General features: G+C 31.8%; 1 protein-coding gene across 1 annotated transcript in view; it reads right to left on the reverse strand.

The window, feature by feature from the left end:
- LOC139514216 (cyclin-dependent kinase inhibitor 3-like) overlaps positions 1 to 17188 on the reverse strand; it is a 29897-nt gene that overhangs the window by 6628 nt on the left and 6081 nt on the right. Inside the window, exons 6-8 of the mRNA XM_071303065.1 lie at positions 17070 to 17173; positions 11214 to 16598; positions 6100 to 6251 (exon numbers count right to left, since the gene is read on the reverse strand). Coding sequence (XP_071159166.1) covers positions 16512 to 16598; positions 17070 to 17173 — 191 coding nt within the window. The 3' untranslated portion in view covers positions 6100 to 6251; positions 11214 to 16511. The remainder of the gene's footprint in view (positions 1 to 6099; positions 6252 to 11213; positions 16599 to 17069; positions 17174 to 17188) is intronic.

A 17188-nucleotide genomic window follows, 5' to 3' on the forward strand; every position in this document is an offset into this window, starting at 1 on the left:
ATTCTGTTTAAAATCCTGTAGCTATTGAAATCAAAAGTGATCAAGTGGAATTAAGTGAGAGAGTTACTTGAATCAAGCTGCTCCACTCATAAAGATTTTTTTTAAGTTAACAGCTTTCAAGAAAATGAATACACATTTGAGTGGGTTTGGTTGTAAACAATTGTTTCATAATCAATTAAATAAAGTATAGCTAGAGGTATAGGGGGAGGGTTGAGATCTCATAAACGTGTTTAACCTCGTCACATTTTTGCACCTGTCCCAAGTCTGGCCTTTGTTAGTCTTGTATTCTTTTTAATTTAGTTTCTTGTGTACAATTTGGAGTTTAGTATGGCGTTCATTATCACTGAACTAGTATATAGATTTGTTTAGGGGCCAGCTGAAGGATGCCTCAGGGTGCTGGAATTTCTCACTGCATTGAAGACCTGTTGGTGACCTTCTGCTGTTGTCTGTTCTATAGTCGGGTTGTTGTCTCTTTGACACATTCCCCATTTCCATTCTCAATTTTAATTTATTTTTAAAAGAAACTTAAGTAGAAAATGGATATGGATATGGTATGTCATGTTTTAAGTCATCTCTTGTAAGGTGGATTGTATGTCACAGTGACCAAATTATCACACAAATTGTATTGTACTGAATAGTGAATAGAGAACTTATAATAATGAAATGTCACTAATAAGTGTATCATTGAGGGATCATAAGAAATTTATCTAAAAACACAACTTTACCTAAATCCACTTCAGAACTATGGGTCCTGATGGATTAGGGTAAATCTACATATCCCAGTTTGAACAAAAGAAAATCAACTATCACACACACTCTGTAAAGGCCATTTTTTTGCAACTTCAGGCATTCGTATCCCCCCCCCCCTTAAAACACTCTAAAATACTTAAAAGTCTGATCTCCTTCAGTTACATTATCTGATACATAACTTGTACATAATTGTAACTTAGGTGTCTTGCCAACCCAGGAATTTCATTGGAATTAAGTGAATGCTTTGTGTTACCTGTTCACTAATGATAGAGAAAAGATAAACATTCACTTTCAACCTTGTAAAACGACAGTGATAGCAGTATCAATTTTCATTTCTTAAGGTTAAAGCCACTTCTATCATCAATGTCAGTCTAAATGATTGATAGAAACTGTAACATATGTCAGGCCAAAGAAAATGAAAACAAGAGACAAATTCAAGGAAAAAAGAGTGCACACACTGAAATCTTGTCTGATTATACTGACCATGATTGATTTTTTAACTTGAAAGTCTTTAAGATTAAGGTTTTACTACATGTTTCACATAAGCTAAACATTATCAATGATGACAGTGATGTATTATTTTGAAGGTCAGATAAATGCTTCCAGACAGACATGTATATCTAACAATCATTCCATACACTAAATATATTGCAAAACATTACAAACATTCTATGCACCAAATATAGCTGACCTATCAGTGATGGATCATACCCGTAGCCAGGGGGGGTCAAACCCCCCCTTGAAAAAAAATAAGCACTGTTAAAGTCAACGTTTTGTTCGAATTGAGACTATTAAAGTCGAGTTTGTGAGTCCAAATGACCCCCCCCCCCCCTCCCTTTTTCAAAAGAAAGGTCCCACTGACTGCCTAAGAGGGCCCAGTCCAGTCATTCCCTATATAATTAACCAATTTTTTCCCACAAAGGTGTGGGGGGGGGGGGCAATTCCCACCCTAAATCTGCCTCTGTCTATTGCTAATAGTTTAGAGAAGACTTGAACAGGAAAATTAAGCCAGAAAGACATATAAAACGTAATGATGACTATTTGCTTATATATAGAATTTGAAAAAAACCCAGACCAAAACAGTAAACTTAACCTTGACAAAAATTTATGAAAATGTGGTCAAGATCAGATGAAACCTCCCAGTGTGACAATCATTCTATACACCAAAATATAGTTGACCTACTGCTAATATTATCTGATACAGACTTGACACATGTCATAAACTACATTTTTTAAAGCTGTTCCTTAAACATAAAAAAGGTCAAGGACCATGTACATATGAGACAGAAACTTGGGCATCTTTATCCAAAGTATTAACAATCCAGGTCTTCTATCCTATGAAATATAAATCTTTATACAAATAGTTTAGGCCTCCTCTGGATTGTAATTCCTATGCCTCACTCATTTCATACAGACTAATTTTATTTTAATCTTCCATGATTTCGACAACTCTAAATTACAGGTTAAAGAAGGGAGTGAAAAGATCCAAAAAACAATTTAAAACGGTTGATTTTCATGTCCTACAAGTAAGAGATCTATTCAGTGGTAGTCTTATGTTCAATCTTACTGTGTCTAAAATTTGTCATTTTGGGAAAGTTTGTGTTGATGTGAGATCTTTGATAGTCGGAACAATATAGCGATTGACATATTGCACAGTCTCTCAATATGCATTGTTTAAGACTATATTGATCTCTACTTGTCTTGGTTTTTTGTGTTGTAAGGTTGCCTTTTCCTTGAAGTATAATCCAAATCTCATTTTATTGATATATTTTGTTGTTGAATCAAGTTATATGAAATAAATAGTTTACCATATAACAAACAAACATTTTTAGGAGTATTGTTTTGTGGTATTCAAAAGTCATAACAAGTATTTTGTATTTTTTTTTAGTGTGTTTAAACACTATTAATTTCAAAGGTTTAAATTACCTTCATTAAATTGACAGCTTTTGTTTATTTCATGGGAGATTAAGTTATATATTTAAGTTAATTATGAATATAGAAATGCGTACATAAATAATATCCTTGATCCTGGTGGCTGAGGTTCAAGTTAATTTCCTTGTTAATTTATGAATCATAGGAAAAAATAAACACTTTTACAAAGTCACAGGAAATATTTAATACTTGAAGGTTAGGAAAGCTTATATAAAAAAATCCTTATTTAGAGTTGGTTTTAGAAGTTTTTATAGTGTTTATTATTTCCCCTTTAATGAGGCAGATATGGATCCCTAAAAGAAGGGTAATAATTTACAGGATTACGTGTACTGTCATATTCTTCATGACCTTAGACCACTACAATAAAGAGCAGCTAATATCATAAAGATAATTTCTGTTAAAGATAGATGAAGTAACTGATTGTTACAATTTATCAAACTATGACAGAAGATCAATGGACCAACAATTAAGATAGCATGAAGATTACTTCTTATCAAATCCTATTGATTGACTTAACATTAAATTAGAGAATAAGAATAAACCCCTCTGTCATTCACACATTCTGACCACATAAGTATCAGGTCTGCCAAGTATAATGGTAGTAAGGTAATATATGAAAATAAAGTCAAACATTAAAATTCTGAAAAGCCAATTGTTAAAAAAGATAAAATGACTAACATTAAAACTGTACCATTTGATACATCACAGTGGCTGATCCAGAAGGGGGGTTGGGTTCCAATTGTTTGAACCCCCTTTTTATTTGGATGATCAATACATTTGAATGGAGATATATAGTTTGAACACCCACTTTATCTTGGGTTGGGAACCCCCTTTTGAAAATAGCTGAATCCTCCTCTGCATCACATCTGAATTTTGAGAACCATTAAATATTACTTCATTGGTGCTTAAAGCTTAACTTTTAGGGAATCTAAAACATTAAACAATAGTCACATGAAAAAGGATCTAACAGAACAAACCAAACTTATCCAGAAGGAGATGATTATTATCTTATTGTACAAAGGAGAGAGTTCACAAAGGATCAATATTAGCCCTATAAATCCAGGCTATTAACATTCAATTATAATTGTAAAAGACAAGGTATGTAAAATTATCTGACAAATAAACCAAGAATGTGTCCATAGTACACAGATGCCCAATCTGAACTATCATTTTCTATGTTCAGTGGACTGTGAAATTGTGGTAAAATCTCTAATTTGGCATTAAAATTAGAAAGATCATAGCATAGGGAACATGTGTACTAAGTTTCAAGTTGATTGGACTTCAACTTCATCAAAAACTACCTTGACCAAAAACTTTAACTTGAAGCGGGAGGAGCGGACGGACGAACGGATGCACAGACCAGAAAACATAATGCCCATAAATGGGGCATAAAAACATTATCTACTGGTCATCATTAGTACACAACACTAATGATGTCATTATGAATCATAATTATGCACTTTTATGAAGAAAATAAGGGGTGGTAAAATTTATGACAGCCATAATGCTGAGCTGTCATTCATCTACATCTGGTAATCCATATAGTACTCAGTTATGTTCCTTACACACAATTATTTAATCACCTTGAATGAACTACTTAACATTGATCAAATTGTTTTCTTTCCTTGATAATTTTATTTAAAAAAAACCACATAACAATTTGACCAGATTAATGGTTCTACCTTGATGTCATAATATTGAAAATGTCAGTTTTGGATTTTCATGTCGGATATAAATTTTATTGCTTGGCTGGTTAAAACATAATAAGTATTGTTAAGAAGCATGTAGGTCAATTCTTTTATATAAGTGCCCTATATGCATATAAACATAAAATATATAAATAACATGAGAAAACACTTCAAAGGGCACTTGTATATAAGCCTTATCAAGATCAACAACCACAGGTGATGTCATCAGAAGAGGCTAAAATATAATAGGGAAAAGAGAAGTATTTATACGGAAATCTAAATTGGTCAAACTTATTTTTTATCTCTTTGTCATTGCCAGACTAACAATAATATTTTGTCATGCAATAAATACACCTATTTCCCTGTTCCCTCTTCAATTGTAAAAATTCTCACAAAGGAGAATGATGCTCTTATTTGGACAGATTATTGGTGCAAATTAAAATTAACATTTAAATGTTATAAAATTTGTCCTATACTTACAAAATGTTTATCATTTTCCTGGTTATATATCAACTTCTAAGTATAATTAGGATTGGAAAAGTCTATGGGCACAAGAGAAGCAACTTAATATTAGGTGAGATTTTGTAAATAGCCAAAATAAAATTTTCATAATCCAAAATTATTCTGTTGTTTTTTGGCTGTGCACAATTCTCCAGTAGGGAAATGAGGATGGGAAACTGCATACATTGAGCTGTATTCTTCCTTTGATAAAAACAGCACATAACTTATAATGACATAAATGTAACTTTATCATAACTGTTATATTTTCTTGATTTTATGTGTTTCCAAACATTGAGTGCAAGTTTGGAATCATTCTTTATAACTTTATTTTCTTTGGCCAAAAACAGGCATTAATTTCACTACACATTACTTTTTTTCATAGTTTTTTATCACTATTTTGGAATCTTGTGACACTTGACAAGAGAATTTTTAACACTTTAAATATTGATGTTATACACATACAACAATCACTGTTATTCCGTGGCATCAAGACATTTTCTGTAATTTAACTGTAACCAACTTCTATGATGTCCATTACTGTTTTATATATAACCAAAATAAATTAACATTAAGGAAACACAAATACATGTATTATAAATTATTGAAAATCTTGAGTTAAGTGATCTACCCTTGCTTGGTGAAAAAATCTCTTTTAAAGTAATTACCAAAATTTCAAGTTGAATTTGACCTGTAACCAGTGTTACGAAGATTTTGTTGAACAGTACAGGTACTAACCACATCACCTGGAAACCAAACATCTAAATTTTCTATGGGGAAAAAAATTTGAAATAGACCTGTATATTATGATCCATGACATTGTATTCTAATTTCAATCAAAAAGTTTTAATTTCGATTACTTCCCCAAAAAACCATGGTTACCTTACACTGTGACATACCAGATATTATAAACTTACCACTAATGGTTAATTTTTAACTGCCCTAATCACAAACAAATACATGGAAACTAAGCAGTTGCACAGTCAATAGACCATGACAGAGGGCTTGGGACTAAATATTCTCCAAGGATATGTGATGTACTAAGGCTAAAAAAACAAAATGTATACTACATATCATTGACCTACCACTGGTGGTTCCCCTTAAACTTGGCCAACCACAAACTAATACATTGTTAAATAATGCTGCTAGTGACACCACTGTCTGAAACAGCACATCTAAGACTCCAATTTAAAAAAAAATGAATATTTATTTCAATACTAATAATACAAACCTTTAACTACTTTCATGCTTCAGATGTTGTTCCTCTTGTTCCCTCTGTTGAAGTAAAGCTTTTGTCATTGCTTTCTGCCTATTTAATTCCATTAAGTTCTGGGCTTTTTTGTCTTGCCTTTCCATGTCTCTCAATACCCCTTCTCTCATAACCTGTTTTAATATCAATAAATGTTTTGTTTAAATTACTACATACTAGAGGCTCCCAAGAGCCTGTTTCCCTCAACTGCTTCTTCTTTGGTTTTGAAAATAATGTAAAAATAGATTAAAATCATACAATAACCTTGTACTGTTTTCCACTATGTATAGTCTACAGTAATGTATATTCTATACCCCTTTTCACCCCAAAAAATTGTGGAAAAAAAAATTATTTAAAAAAGATTAAAATCTACCTCACAATAAAAATCCTTTGTTAGAGACCTATTATTCCATGTATTTAAAAATCTCCATTTATGTCTTTTATAAGATTAAAATAGAAAATAGTTCAGTCAAATCTTTTTGTAATATTTTTTGTTTCATCAAATAATTTATAAAGTCATAAATAATGAAATACAAATGTGGTACAGCTTTTATCCTGATATTAATATTTAATTTAATAGAAGATATTGATCAAAGATCACTTTTAAAATCAACATTTTTCTAAGCATAGCTATGCTAATGCACTGTTCAAGAAGTAATTGGAATATTATGGAACAAAAAAATAAAAGAGATCAAATAGATAAAAAAATTATCTAAATTATTTAGCAGTAATTAACAGTTTAAAACTCTGAAATCCTCTTAGATTTTTTCATTGATCCTGTTTTAAATATTCAATTTCAAAGTAAAAAGATATATTAAAAAAAAGAAAAATAACTAGTTTAGTTTAAACATATTTATTTATAGTGGATAGGGAAACAAGTTTTGCAACTTATATTAATCCCTTTCCACTTTGCAGGTGCGAGTGCTGCCTTGTAGTGGCATTAGCCTACTCTTTTTCGAAATCTACAAGGGTGTCTTTAACGTGCAAGAGAAGAAGAAAAATAACTGAATGAAATAAAATGTATGATCAAATAAAATTACATCTTGAATAAGTAATAATAAAGAAAAAACTATATTTGAAAAAAAATAAAAAGATGTGGACTATACACAACATACGGTAATGATTGAGGCTAAATTTGGTCATCATAATAATAATCATGCTTCTGACATTCCTGAGGAAAGAAGTCTCTCAATGTTCAGTAATTCTGTCCATCTTAGGCTTTCAACTAACAATTTGCAATTATGTTTGATAATGATTTTTTTTAAACATTGAACATATAATAATCTGTTTTTATGGATTTTTTTTATTTAATCCCTATCCTTAAAAGTGCCTTTATAGCTCTAAGGTACAAGGTACAAGATATTTCAGCAACCAATCATGGTGCCCAACATTTGAGTTATATAATCAAATGAATTATAAAATAACAGTAAATAATTAGAATGATTACGTACATTCAAATAAAACATGTATAAAATAAAATTGAGAACAGAAATGGAATTGGCGAATTTTTCAAAGAGACAAACCAACCAAAGACCAGAAAACAACAGAAGGCCACCAATGGGTCTGCAACACATCAAGAGACTTCCCAAACCTGAGGCGGTCGTCAGCTGGTCAGTCCCTAAAAAAATGTGTACTAGTTCAATGAAAATGGACGTCACACTTAACTCCATAACATATAAATTTACTAAAATTAAAACACATACAAGACTTATAAAGGCCAGATGCTCCTGAATAGAGACAGGCACAAAAATGTGGCGGGGTTACACATGTTTTGTGAGATCTCAACCCTGCCCCTATACCTCTAGCCAATGTAGAATAAATAAACACACAACAATAGGCACAGTATAACTCACCTAGTCTGATATCAGAATAGGAAACAAAAGAAACTAAGCAAAACAACAATGATACATAAATTAACTAGCATTTAATGACATGCCAGCTCCAGAGCTCAATTATGCTCCTTGAAAGATTATGTCGTTACATATATGAAAATCAAGCACAATCCATCCCATTGTGGGTTCAGTAAAAATCATCATAAAATATTTGAGAAAACATATTAAACCTGTATCATGCCAACAACTGGTTTTAGAATACATGTGTTTATCTTACCTCCTATACATTTCTAGGAATGTGATTGGTTAAAAGCGCCCTCGTGGAGACCGTGTATATTTAATATTAGGTTAGTAGGGAGGCAGGGCTTATCTCATACATGGTTAGTAGTGGTGTTACATCCCTTTATAAAAACAAAACGATACTAAGAAAAAAACTTAAAGGTTTCAACAGACAAAGAAATTGATGATTAAGATTGAAATAAATTCATTAAACACATTAAAACCTAACAAGTTGTTATTGTTTGTTGGTATCTGTTTTTGTAAGATCAATGGAAGTAGTTTCTTAATGGTAGACTTATTCATTTTGATAGGTCTAAATTTCCCACGCTAAGATAGTTGGTAAGATAAATTCGTTACATAGTGTGCTAGTGACCTAATACGGTATATATGGGGTCAGTAAATTCCATATGGGGTGTGTGCTTTGTTTAGAATATTACCATAAGATTAAATATGAAATACTTGAATGTTTAAAATGTCTGCATATTGATTTATATTTACGAATGATGTCTTTGTAACGTTGATTAAATTTAGTAAATGATTGTAATATCAAAAACCCTGGTGTTATAATTTTTCAGTAATAGTGATTCTTTCGTTAAAATCAAATACTTTGTCACATACAAGAGTGAATCAAACAAATTGAGATATATAAACACCATAACTTGGTGAAAAGGGAATGACATGTCACCATCTAAAATTGGAGAATTAAGAAGAGAAAATGAAAAAAAAACAACATCACTTTTATCATAAATACACATTTAAACAAAGTAATATAATTATAAACAATGTCATTGACAAAACATTAAGTCATTTTGGAAGCCACAGTGACCTTGAGAAATTTTGCTTCTTTATCAATTCATTGACCAAGGCCTATGGGAGATAACTCTTGATCATTTTTTCTCTTTCTTTTGTAAATTACATTGATATTTTCTAGAGGTTTCTTTTGTTCCTCAAAAAGAGAGTGCAATAATTTAGATAACTTTGAAGTACATGTATAACCAAATCTTCAGATGAAAGAATTCAAACAAATTTTATTTCATGTCTTTCATCCAAACCAGATTGGAAATAAAAGACTCGCAGTAAATGATTAATTATAAAATGTATTTCCAAAAAGACTACAAGAATTTTGTCTGAATAGAATTTATCATTTTGTAATAAATTAGAAGATGTCAAGAACCAATTATTTTAGTTTTTGTGAGGTTAATATCAACTAAGAAATCTAAAATATAAGGGAATTTCGCTACCAGGTGACATTTTAAATAAATGCAAGTTAAGTACCTAGTGTAATATTAAGGAAAATATGATTTTTTTTTAGAGGCAAGTGCCTGTGCTTTTAGGTCAATAATTAATTATCATAGCGGTTTTAAAAAAAAACCATGGCTTAAAACTGCTATTTGTAACAGACTTTTAATAGTGTCTTATAGATGGAGAGTTGTCTCTTTGGTGCTCATACCACATCTTCTTATTTATATTTTGTATATAATTATCTACAACTGATGTGGTCTAATTTTGTTTTAAAGTTAGCATTAGTTGTTTGGTCTTAATGTGTGCTTACTCGTTCAGGTTTATTATATATGCAATCCTAAAATTTATATAATCTTCAAGACCACACATTTCTCAAAATTAGCTGCTGAAGTCAAAAGATTCAGTAAAAGCCTTCCCAAGGAATGTCAACATAAAAATTCAGGGCCGTAACTACCTATGAGGCAGGGGAGGCAACTGCCTCCCCTGAATTTTCTACACCAAAATATTTTTTTGAAGTAATAAAATGAAATATTGACAAGATGTACGCGAAGAACTTGAATTTGTATTATAAACAACACAAGTTTACAGTTTTAACAGTTATCAATCATCATACGTGATATATCTGTCATTTTCCGGAATTTTTTTATCAAAAGTGAACCATTTCAGTATTTGTTTTAGGTCTTTTTTAGTGTGGCCATCCATCTGTTATTCAGTATTTCTTATGTCGTACGAGAACGCTTATGAAACTTCGCTTTCAACAATTTAAAATAAAACCTAACTAATCACATTTATTTAGGGGCTCAATTTAGCAGAGGAAGTTACCTTTGTATTGTTAATCTTTTATGATAACGGAAATTCGTTACCAGCTGAATCAGCTGTTGGCAATTTTTTTTAACGTGCCTAGTCAGACAGTACTTCTCCCAATCATACAAGAACATAATGGTCATTAAACATTAAACACTCCCATTCGTTGTAGTTCTATACATGTCTGTTCAGCTTTCAACAAAATTGAAATTCAAGGTCCTCGATAAAAAAAAACATATCTTGCATTCTATTCTCTTGCTTTAGATGGTTTTTTTTAACTTACCAGTTTGATTTCTAACAAAAATATCTTTAAATACAGATAATAATTGTTTGCAAAAAAAATTGCTTCCAGGTTCATGCATTACTGGTGAGTCATAAAGTACGGAAATCGAATGAAAACGGGTAACTTTTAGCCATTTTACTGAGGAAAAAAAATCGCCCAACCCCCGCTCTCAAGGGGCCTCAATCGGCCGCCCCAAACCCCTGCCTCCCCTGAATTCGAACACTAGTTACGGCCCTGAAATTACATCCCTACTTTTATCTTAATGTATTAGACTGTTAGAAAAGTATTGTGAAACTACCTGGATGGTACCAGCAAGATTTGAACCCTCAATCTCTTGATATAAAGGCTGTAAATGATTGAGCCGAAGAGGATCCTTTAAAATCAAACTCAACCAGTTAGACTACCTTTATGTCAACAAAAGCAACCAATGTCACAAGTGAAGCAAGTTGTAAATTTTAATGTTTATAGACAGTTTCCAGTTGAACTGGAGGAAAATGAACTCATATATAATAGCAATAATCATAATCATTCTTTATTTTAGAAACAAAGGGTTACAAAGTTTGTCCAAATATAATTTTGACATGAACCATCTTCATACTGTATTGTCATGCAATGATGTATAATAAACATAACATTCACATTATGTATTTAATTACCATTTGGTCATTTTTCTGTTTATAATGCACAAAAGAGATTATTCCTACAGTTGCAACTATAGATGTTGCTAATGTTACTTTTGCAGCTGTAGACATGGCCTAGCTTTTTCACCTGTTACACAACAACATTCTCACAACAACCTTGTTTTCAAAGAGGAAGTAAACAAAGGGGAACAATTTTACACAAAAAATATTTTATTAAGTAAGACAAGTAGAGTTACCTCCCATTATACAATACATTTATGTCATAGTTGTCTTTCTTAATCCACACAACTGTCCTTATGTGAGGATTACAATACTATTTTCATCTACAACCTATAAACCAATCATGGAGTGAAATAAAAGATTACCTTTTCTGTACTCAATTTAATGTTTTCTCTTTGATTTCATTCAAGTGAAAAATAAAGTTATATCTGACCTCATATCTTTGCAGAGACTTCAAACCCATGAAACTCAGTGCGAGGACATCATGTTTACAGGTAGTCTAAAGCTGAGAGTGGTACTAGCCCATAAATCAATGGTGAAAATTGCAAAATAGACAATTGAATATAGTAGTTTTTAGATTGTCATACCAAACAGCTATAGTCTGTACAGGTCTGATACTAGAATATATGAGTGTAATGTTAAGGTTGAATGGAAACTAGTGGTTCAAAACAACTTTATTGCAGTTTCTGAATGGAACTATCCATTCTAGTTTTATAAATAATCTGCAAAAATGAAAAAGAACCCTTTAAAATGTTATTTGAATTGACATTTCAATCATGTTGACCATTTGTAGATGTTATATTCCTGACCAATTTGGCAATTCAAACCTCTTCTTCTGTTTCTATTCAAGATTTAAAGGAACAAGTTATAAAAAGTTATAATAATGTTGTCTGCAATTTGGTCGAAGTGCTGTCTCATTGACATATTTCCCATTTTCATTCTCAATTTTATAAACATAATTAACTTTAATTTTGATAGTATAATGCAAATCTTAAAATTAAAATGACAATATCTAAACATAAAATTGAGAATGAAATGGGGAATGTGCCAAAGAGACAACACCCGACCATAGAAAAAAACAACAGCAGAAGGTCACCAACAGGTCTTCAATGTAGCGAGAAATTCCTGCACCCGGAGGCGTCCTTCAACTGGCCCCTAAACAAATATATACTAGTTCAGTGATAATGAACGCCATACTAATTTCCAAATTGTACACAAGAAACTAAAATTAAAATAATACAAGACTAACAAAGGCCATAGGCTCCTGACTTGGGACAGTCGCAAAAATGCAGCGGGGTTAAACATGTTTGTGAGATCTCAACCCTCCCCCTATACCTCTAGCCAATGTAGAAAAGTAAACGCATAACAATATGCACATTAAAATTCAGTTCAAGAGAAGTCCGAGTTTGATGTCAGAAGATGTAACCAAAGAAAATAAACAAAATGACAATAATACATAAATAACAACAGACTACTAGCAGTTAACTGACATGCCAGCTCCAGACTTCAATTAAACTGACTGAAAGATTATGATTTCATCATATGAACATCAGGCACAATCCTTCCTGTTAGGGGTTTAGTATAATACCATCATAACATATATGAGAAGAACATAACCCGTGTCATGCCAACAACTGGTTTTTGAATAAATGTGTTTAGTTCCGATGCAAAGACCCTATAAGTGAATCAATATTAACGCCAAAATATGCAATCTTTAATGACCAGACAACAGTATCGTAACTATATCCCTTCTTATTAAGAACGTAGAAGAAGTCTGCATGTTGAGCTATATTTACGAATGATGTCCTTATACCGATGATAAAATTTAGTAAATGTTTTGACTAGTTTGTGATATCGAAAAACCCTGGTGTAATAATTTTTCAGTAATACATAAATTTCTCTCGTTAAAATCAAAACATTGTTACATACACGTGCTAATCGTACAAGTTGAGATATATAAACACCGTAAGATGGTGACAAGGGAACGTCACCATCTAAAAATGGATAATTAACGATAGGAAATGAAAAATCATCTCTTTTATCATAAATTTTAGTATTCAGCTTTCAGTTAGTGATATAGATATCAAGATCGAGGAAAGGGCAGTGGTCATTGTTAGTATTAGCTTTAGTTAAAGTAAGTTCGACAGGATAAATTTCTTTAATATATATACTGAAGTCGTCATTATTGAGAGCCAAAATATCATCCAAATATCTAAAAGTATTATTAAATTTGTATATCAGATGTTGTTTCGATGGGTCTTTGCTTATTTTTGTCATAAATTGTAACTCATAGCAATACAAAAACAGGTCCGCAATAAGTGGTGCACAGTTAGTCCCCATTGGAATTCCGATAATCTGACGATATACGGAATCCCCAAAGCGAACAAAAATGTTATCTATTAAAAATTCAAGAGCATATATAGTATCAAAGCATGTCCAATTGACATAGTTTTTTTGTTTATTGCTACTAAAAAATGACCTAAAAGAGTTTGAACATATATATATTCACATTCCGACTTTTTAAATGCCCATTTAATTAGGTGTGTGAATTTTTTCTTAATGAGAATGTGAGGCAATGGGGTATACAGGGTAGAAAAATCAAAACTTTGAACAGATTTAAAATCACCAATATAAGCATGCAATTTATCAAGTACTTCCAACGAGTTCCTGACACTCCAAAAGTAATTACTTCCACTATTTTCGAAGGCCTTATTTGAACAATTTATTATCAGGTTTTTAATTGTACCAAGTGTGCTGGTAAGAAGAATAGACAATTCAGTAGTGGAACAATGCATACATTCCAATGCTTAGTGGTTCCCTTTACTGAACTTATCACAAACTTTGACATGTAAGCTATGGAAATCAGTCAAAGTCAATTTACCACGACTGAGGGGGTGGGGGAAATAATCTCCACAGAAATGAAATGTGCTAATGCTGATACATCTGCATACAAAATACTATTGACCTACCAATAATGGTTTCACTTAAACTGACCTAATAAAAATTTAATACTAAGCAAAGGTTTCAAAGTCAAAAGACCATGACTGAGGACAGATCTAAATAATTTCCATTTAATTAGAAATGAGATGTGCCAATGCTTGTTCAAATGGATACCAAATATCATTGACCTACCACTAATGGTTCCCTATAAAGTGACATATTCACAAGTTGATACATTCTTGACAACATTGCCGCCAGAAACAATACACCGAAGTCTGTCCATTTGGACTTTGTTGATGAGAGACTATAAGTCTCGCTGGATGGACTTCGTCAACATGAGAAAACTATAGGCTCTAAAGAGCCTGTGTCGCTCACCTTGGTCTATGTGGATATTAAACAAAGGACACAGATGAATTCATGAGAAAATTGTGTTTTGGTGATGGTGATGTGTTTGTAGATCGTCTTTACTGAACATTCTTGCTGCTTACAATTATCTCTATCTATAATGAACTTGGCCCAGTAGTTACATATTTTGTAAAAATTTACCAAAATATATGAAAATTGTAAAAAATTGACTGTAAAGGCCAATAACTCCATAGGGGTCAATTGACCAATTTGGTCATGTTGACCTATTTGTAGGTCTTTCTTTTCTGTACATTATTGCTGTTTACAGATCATCTCTATCTATAATAATATTGAAGATAATAACCAAAAGCTGCAAAATTTTCTTAAAATTACCAATTCAGGGGTAGCAACCCAACAACAGGTTGTCTGAATCATCCAAAAATTTCATGGCAGATAAATATTGTCCTGATTTGCTCTAAATGATTTGGTTTCAGAGATAGAAGCCAAAATCTACATTTTACCCCTATGTTCTATTTTTAGCCATGGTGGCCATCTTGGTTGGTTGGCCCGGTCACTGGACATATTTTATAAATTAGATACCCCAATGATGATTGTGGACATGTTTGGTTAAATTTGTCTCAGTAGTTTCAGAGGAGTAGATTTTTGTATCATTTTACGAAAAATTGTTAAAAATTGACAATAAAGGGCAATTACTCCTTAAGGGGTCAACTGATCATTTTGGTAATGTTGACTTATTTGTAGATCTTACCAAAATGAACATCATTTATGTTAACAGTTTATCTCTATCTATAATAAAATTCAAGATAATAACCCAAAACGGCAAAATTTCCTTAAAATTACCAATTCAGTGGCAGGGGAGAAGATTTATGTAAAAGTTAGTGACGAATGACAATGGACAACGGATCCCAAATGCCTACGGGCCAGGTGAGCTAAAAATTACATTTAAGGGCAATAACTTCTATGATGAGTTTACAGAAGATTTCAGCCATTCAGTTGACTTAATTGTAGTAGGAAAGTTTGGATATGGTTTTTAATTCATGACTAAGTCATTGTACATCATGAAGAAACCAAAAGCAAAGGAACAGCTCTTGTATTGCTATTATCCATCTAAAAGTCGGTGAGGCCTTCCCCATGGAGCAACTTTCATTTCTCACCTCACTGCAAGTTCAAGACAGCCCCTAGCTATGATTTTGAGCAGATCTCTTTGCTAGATTTTGATTTTCTACATCTGTGAATTGAAAAACTTAGCTGCATGGTAATACATTGTATCAACATCAGCTGTTGCTCTATGATGGTTGAGTTGTTGTCTCTTTGACACATTCTGCATTTCCATACAACTTTAATAATTGGTCTGTCCTTGTACCTTTTACTAATTGTATGCATAAAGTCTAGAAGATATATCTCATCAATTTTTTTTTAATAATTTACATGGTATTATTTAAATCAAATATATATAAGCTGAAGATTTTTCCACATACAATTACATTTGAATACAAAAATAAGAAGATGTGGTATGATTGCCAATGAGACAACTCTAAACAAGAGACCAAATGAATACCTTTTTCATTCAATAAAAATTAAGAATACATTAAACATAAACTGTACAGTATAGTTATAGAGTATAAAAAAATAACTGTCTTACTCTTTCCATTTATAACAATTACATATTTATATACATGTATTACAGTATTACCATAACAAGGAAAAACATACAATATAAACAGGCATATAAAATTAGGATTAAGAAGAGGATTTTCTTTTAAAAAAAATGATTTTGAAATTCTAAAATGACTTGGACCTACTAAAATCAGTTGTTTTGTGATATTTTGGGCATTTATGTACCCTGACACCAAGTTACAGTTAAATTGAAAGTCCCTCAGTATCTGACAACTGAACTTGAGCTTATAAAATGGCTAATGACGCAGAAGTTGTAGCCAGCATCCAACTAATAGACCTTCTTTAGGTAACAGTCACAAGTCTTGCTCAGAATAAATCAATATTACAAAATCATCTAGATAATGATCTTTTTGATTCGTCCATTTTTGCTTCATGATCTGCTATCTGTTGTCGAAGATCATGTAGACAATTGTATTGCTGAAATGATAAAACAATCATAAATAATTATATAAATCAAGTTTTAAATATTGAAATGCAGAACTCTTAAAACAATGAAACCACACAAGTTCGTCATTATTTGTTAAATGCTAGATTATGTTGATGTTATTGGTAAAGTGTACCACTAAAGATATTTGTTCTACATGTATCGTCTGTTTGACTACCAGTAAGCTACAACTTTTATACATTTCACCTGGTTTTTTGTTGCAATCACTTTGATCCATAAAAAGGGTCAAAATTTCCAATGACCTGATAATTATACTTTGTATAGTTTGCAATTAAATAGAAAATATAAATGGGGCTGATTGTTTTTATATGCATTTATATATTTTTATGGCATCTCAGTTTTTGTACACATTTGGCTAATTTTAATTTTTTCCCCCTCATTATCTTTAATGCTTTGTCTGCCTTTAGTGAGGAATCAACGCTGAATGGATATAGAATACATACCTTGACAGATTGTACAGCTGCTGGACCTCTTAATTCTCTCATTATCTCTATTGCTTTGTCTGCTTCTAGTGAAGAATCAAGTTTCATCATCAATGCTGCAGCCACTGAAATAAAGGGGT

Source organism: Mytilus edulis, chromosome 3 (assembly GCF_963676685.1).
Source record: "Mytilus edulis chromosome 3, xbMytEdul2.2, whole genome shotgun sequence".
Lineage (NCBI taxonomy): Eukaryota > Metazoa > Mollusca > Bivalvia > Mytilida > Mytilidae > Mytilus > Mytilus edulis.